Source organism: Corvus brachyrhynchos, unplaced genomic scaffold (genome assembly GCF_000691975.1).
Source record: "Corvus brachyrhynchos isolate BGI_N302 unplaced genomic scaffold, ASM69197v1 scaffold87, whole genome shotgun sequence".
In the NCBI taxonomy this organism is placed as follows: Eukaryota; Metazoa; Chordata; class Aves; order Passeriformes; family Corvidae; genus Corvus; species Corvus brachyrhynchos.
The window spans coordinates 216,218-222,516 of NW_008239767.1; the positions used below are offsets into that span (position 1 = coordinate 216,218).

General features: G+C 38.2%; 1 protein-coding gene across 1 annotated transcript in view; it reads right to left on the reverse strand.

Moving 5' to 3' along the window:
- Window positions 1–6,299, reverse strand: part of IMPG1 (interphotoreceptor matrix proteoglycan 1) — a 57,513-nt gene that overhangs the window by 5,310 nt on the left and 45,904 nt on the right. The window contains 4 exon segments of the mRNA XM_017742822.1: window positions 1,640–1,850; window positions 4,993–5,212; window positions 5,992–6,292; window positions 6,294–6,299. The exon segment at window positions 6,294–6,299 is cut by the window's right edge and continues 232 nt beyond it. Coding sequence (XP_017598311.1) covers window positions 1,640–1,850; window positions 4,993–5,212; window positions 5,992–6,292; window positions 6,294–6,299 — 738 coding nt within the window.

The following is a 6,299-nucleotide window of genomic DNA, read 5'->3' on the forward strand; positions in this document are numbered from 1 at the left end:
AGATAATATTTTTACATTCATGAGAGTGAGTTAATAATAAGCCACTAATATATTCCTTGCTGACCTACAAATTTTAAAGAAGTTATGAATTTTAAATCTCTCTGACAAATTTCTAGCCCCAGAGCTAACATTTGTGTTTTAGAACCTTAGAAGCTCAGGTGTGTTTTAAGGTAATGTCCGAATACATCTTTGAAGCCTATATTCTGTTTTCTGGTGATTTCACTCTGAGTAGCAAGGTCTGAAATAAGAGTTCTATGACAAATAGCAGGGTTCTACTCCTCTTTACAGGACAAGGGAAAAGTGAACTTATGTGGAACACAAGTGCAAATAATAGGCCATAATTTTCTCTCTGACTGTACACATTTGCACAAGCTGTCAGTTTGACACTGGTGGTAATTTGTAACTTGCTGTAATTCACAAAACTTTTCATTTATTATTTTTAATACTTTTATAGTTCCATGTGATGGTTTGGTTATACCTGTACATCAAGTCAGGGCTTTTCTGAATGGGAAAAATGTTATTTTCCTCAGTGCATCAGTATTGGTATAGTAGGTCGAACCCCTTGCTACCTTAGCAAAGCTTTGAAGAGGATCTTTCTCGTTCACAGGCTGATTTCTAGTACTAAATGCTGCAGCTGCACTACTGTGGCTCTGCAAGTAAGGAATTTGGCAGTAACTATGGCAAATTCAATATAACTTCTGTGATACCCATTGAAAAAAATTAATTTTGGCAGTTGGGTTGTTACAGTGTGTATAATTTGAATAATTTGTCCAGTGGTCTTATTTTTTGATGTTAATCCTAAGTAAGGTAAAAGATGTATCATTCACCTAGCCAAAGTATTAGGAGAGAATAAACAAATGCAAGAATTGTACCTTGATTCTTGCTTATGTACATGGCTGGTCAGCTACTGCGTGACAGTCGAGTGTACAGTTTCACATAATGCTCTGAATTGTCTAGTCTTACAATGAGAAGGCACTTGATACTTTGTAAAGAGTTAATATGTTCAGGTACTGTGTGCTTCTCGATATTGACTTAAGATAATTCCGTTTAAAAATCCTTAGGGAATATATTTGCGGTGAGGAAGAGCTGTTAATCTTCAAGTCCTTCCCAGAAAGGCCTGAAAGCAGCCTCAGCCTCCATGTGCTTTATTTATTTATTATCTATCACAGCAGTCTTCATAGCTGTGTCTATATGAATAAAGATTTCCTTTTTAATACATCTTAGAAAAGGGTAATTTCTTAAAATTTCTTAAAATGCTACCAGTTTTGCTAATCGATAGCAAAACTGTGAATGTGTTATTTCATTTTTCCAAAGTGTATTTGGAAATCGAAAGGAATGAACGCTTTTGTGTATGTCATCTCTGCCAATGATGCTGAATTTCTACTAAATTTCTGAAGCATCTTTAAAAATAACTAGATCATGATGTTCTGTGTATGCTAACAGGCAGAAATGGATTTATCCATGGTGAGACTATTAACACTTTAGAAGGGTATTTGCAGCGTGACTTACAGTATCAGAATGTCGAGGTTTTGGCTTATTAGTGTAGTTTATGCTGTTGGAAAGTATAAGCTCAGCCCTTCTTTTTCATGCAATGCACATTACCAGGGGGCTGAATTCATGTCAATCACCATCTATTTACCTGCAGACAGCTCCTCTTCCTGGAACCAGCTCACATTTCCCACCATTGACACAGAGATGGGGCTCCAGCTCGCACAGGCTCCGGCAGGGCAACCCATCCTGGCTGGCGTAGCCAGGCTTGCAAAGGCAGTCGGCCTCTTTTGTCCACTCGTTCATTATGCATTCAGAAAACTTGTCACATGCCATGAATTTGCAGGGGTCTGCCCGATCAGCTGTAAAGGATGGGTAAATCATTTACTGAAGCATTACCCTAAAGGGCCTTGGCAAGGCTTGTGGCAGCCAGAGAAAACAGCTCACGTTTACTGGCCTGTCACTTGGGTGTGCTAACAGGAGGATGTGTCCAGCATGGAAGGACACACAGCCTTCTTCCTGTACAGGACACAGCAAGCATGCAAGTTCATGCTGACTTCTGCACTTATTTACCCTATCCCTGTTAAGCTGTGATTTTATTTTCATCTCACTGACAAGGATTTTCACATTTGGATATTTTTATCCTGTTCTTGCCGTGAGTGTTAGCATCATACTCATGGATCCCGTGCTACAGCCTTACAAGTGAGAAATAATTTCAACTGTAATGATCTTAAACACATAATTTAGGACAAGACAGAGGGATGGGATTATTGAATATTGCACAATATTAAGACCTGCTATATAGAAATACTGTCGTATTCCAAAAGAAAATATATGCCTACAGGGTTTGTAGTGGGCTTTTTGTTGCTTAAGTTTCTTCGTTTTGTGGTATGTTAACATTGGGAAGGCTTGCTGGGGTTTTTGTTTTGTTTTTTACATATTAGTAAGGGATGCCTCTGTGAGATTAAGGGAAAAGGACCCTGCTGATGTTCATGGGAAGGCCCAAATCAGAGACAGCTGTTACACAAGTCTGCTTCTCCTTTCCCATTCTCTGCTTCTTACTAGAAATGAAAGGAAAAAAAAGACACCCAGAAAGAGTGATTTTAACCCAGGGCTCAACCCCTCAGCCCAGTTTGTGCTGATGGGGTGATGAGGAGGAGGGCTGCATCCACCAGTCTTGCCTCATGGATCCTGTTTCCTGTATACCATGGGGCAAAAACCTTAAAAGGCAAAAGATGAGAAGGAGACCAGGGGATACAAATCCTGTTCTTGCCAGCAAACAGTCCCAGTAAGATGTATGAATCCAGAAAGGAAAAGAAAAAAAATGTGGACAAAACTAGGAAAAGAGAGCAGCGAAGGAAATGAGAGCAGATATACCTGTATGAGCTGGGCTATGTGATCCTTTATGTAGGTTAAAAGGAAGATTTGTACTGGATATTGCAGCTTGTTACCTGCAGCAACTAACTGGGCTTAAAGTTTCTTCTGCAGCCACTTCATGCTCTATGCTAGATGCTCAGTAATACTAATTTCAATGAAAAATGAGGATTGCATTTGTTATAGGAGTGCTGAAAATCTCAGACACACACTGGGATATGCTTCAGTGGTAGAAATGAATCCATCAGAGCAGTTCACTTATAACCCCTCGATAATTCTATGGCTATTTCCTGCTTTGAATGTTTGACTAGTGGGTTTTAGCATGCACCATTTGCCTTTGCTGTATGCAATGTGCATGTTGGTTTGATATGTCCTTTGCTCCTGGACTGTGAGTGTGTGCACTTGTCAACTCCAACAGCAAGGAGAGGTTGGCATGAGCATTTGGCTGGGTCGAGTTTTTGTGATAATGTTTCATCTTTTTTAATACATAACTGCATACTTTGTTATATTTTCTGATTTCACTTCATTTAGATTACAGAAATACTGCATGCAGGTATTTTTAAAAGTCCTTCTTTATGGTGTTATTTATGACCAGTGCATTCAGCCCTTTGCAGCTGCTGACTCTTGATATGTATTTTGGACTGTAAGAGCCCATCCATGTTTAACTTTGGTAGAACATCATTACCACTAGATGGCTCTCAGTTTCACAATAAAGAGGAATTTGCTTGTATTTCCTTAATTTGCTACCCAGGTTGGGGTTTATTTATTTGCTTGTTTTCTGAAATGAAAACACATCAGGCTTTGAAACATCTGTGTTGGAATATACTGGTTTTGTAAACACAGTTTCTTCTATTTTGACTGCATACTACTGCTTGTAAGACTTGAAAGATCAGCTCCTTCAACAAACTCTCTGTAATAATGTTTTCTTGAATTAATGTTGAAATACCACATCAGCAAAGCATATCAGATGAAGATGAAAGACTTAAAAATTTTTCTGAATTTGCATTTCTGAATTTTTATTTAATGAAAATTTATTACTAAATCAAGGGACATGCGGCAGCCCGAAGTTCACTCTTTATATAATGAATTAATTAATTGTATATTCATTAATTTTTATATTTTTATAATGAATTAATGAATAATACTTTATTCATCAAACATCAGTTTATCATGGCAGTATTTGAAGGGTAGAATACTGTGATTTTGTTAACTTTCTTTACCACAAGGTACCTATGATTTTAGTGGCCACAAAGACGTATGTAAAATGAAAACTGGTTAGAAACTGCCTGCCTGAATTGTAAATGGATTTTTGTTCTGAAATTGTCAGAGATCTGTACATAGAAAGACAGCTTAACCAAAACTCCTAAAAATATCTTCATACCTTTGCTATTGTTCTACTCCACGACAATGAAATTAAATTCAACCCTGAAATAATTACCAGAGTCTGAAAATAGATTCAGGCTTCAATTTTATAAAACAGTATCGTTTTTGAAAACACTAAGCTTTTGACATAAGAATAGTGTCTAGACATGTAGTTACTGACTTTCTACTGTTTAACAAAGACTAAAAACTCATTTGAAAGAGATAAATCCAGAGGGATTCTAGAATTACAAATCTATGGAGTACTATATGAAGTCATGCTCCAGTTAGTATCTGTAGAATCCAATTATTCATAAAAATTGTCTCCTTTTGTTTTGAATGCTGTATCCCTTTAAAAAAGATTTAATGATGCTCTAGACCATGGTTTGCTTACAACATTGCAATAATCATCAGAAATTATGTTCACATACTCAGGTGCAAGAATTTCATGTCACACCTGCAAACTGCATATGAGCATTTCTTATGCCTGTCTTCACCCAACCCTTGTTCTAGACAACAATCTATTTGTCTCTGAAAAGCAGTAGGTGAACATGCACAGCCCAACAGCCCCACCCAGCTTTTCATTACAGTATGAAAATACATCTGCAGATAATTTGCAACATCTTTTTTGTCTTACTACTCCCTGTCACTGGGAGGCTGTTGCTAATATGGTTATTTCCAAGACAGTCATACTTCTGAAACTGTAACAGCCTGAAAGAAGATGGTCTGCTTGGTTTTGATTTTGCACTTACATTAGTAACGCAATCTTACCTGGCTCAATATCCAGGGAATAGCTGTCAATCTCCAAATTGAGGTGTTGGGCTGCAGCATCACAGAAATCTTCCAAAACACAATGTACTGCTTCTGTGATATTGTATGGCACTGTCCTGGCAAATTTCATTTTGCTGTTCACAATCACACTTCCGTTCCTGAAGTTGAGAATTTCCAAGTGCTTAAAACCGGTAAGGTTGGACTGAAGGTATGGAAGTAGCTGCAAAACAGAGACTTGCCTTTATTTTAACTTACTGTCAGGGTCTACCTGCTATTAATTTCTCTTATAGTCAATTTTCATTAACAAATACACACATCACAGATTTATTTCCCTAAGTTTAATACAATTGTTAAGCTCCACTAGCAAATTAACTTTTCTGTTTAGCAGTATCTTCTTCTGGATTTCTGCACTTTTCTCAATAATGTATTGAGATGGATGGGCAGCAATTTCCCCTGTAATGAAATGCATAGCAGCTGGGGAGTTTATTCATCTGGAAGAGAAAAAAATTACCTCACTCAAAAGCCAACTTACTTATTTTCAAACATTCAATCCAGGCAGGTTAGGGCATAGTATTATAGGCATGTTACTGATCTGACCTGTGCCCTATTGTACCCACAGAGAAAATCCATATCTAATCACAGTCTGTGCTATGATATATTTTTAAAGGCCTATTTTTAAATGCAGCAGGCAGACACAAGCCTTAGATATAATCAGCACTGCTATACTGTTGGTGTGGATCTAAGAAAACGCCAAATAAATTACATGCTGGCATATATCTGGGTTTTCTTGAGCAAGTAAAAACTTTCATCACTGACTTCATAAACTCTGTCTTCATACTCTAAGGGCATCCCAGGCTTATGTATCCTTTAAAATACAGCTTATCAGATTGAATCATAGTAGGGTTGATTATTGTTAAAAACTGTGCACTTCAGTGTATTCCTTCAAAGTGCACCTGATTACCACACTTGTTGAACTTGTTCAACTTGATTTTCACCCACCAATTGCATGAACTGTTGTTCTAGTGCTTTGTATTCTGTCGAACTCCTGTTGAAGAGGTCATCGGAGAAGTGCATGTTGGTTACCCTCAGGCTGAAGAAAACCACGAGCTCTTTGCCTTTGGCTGCAGTTGTCATGGAGCTGGTAGTGACGTACTTCAGCACTGGTGCTGGGGTGGTTTCTGCAGGTTCAGTGGTCAGCACTGAGATAAAACCACTGCCCTGCTCCCCTTCATACAGCCCTGCTGTGCTCGTGGCACCGATGAGATCCAGCTCAGCAGTGATGTCCTGCACCCCTTCCCCCATCCCAC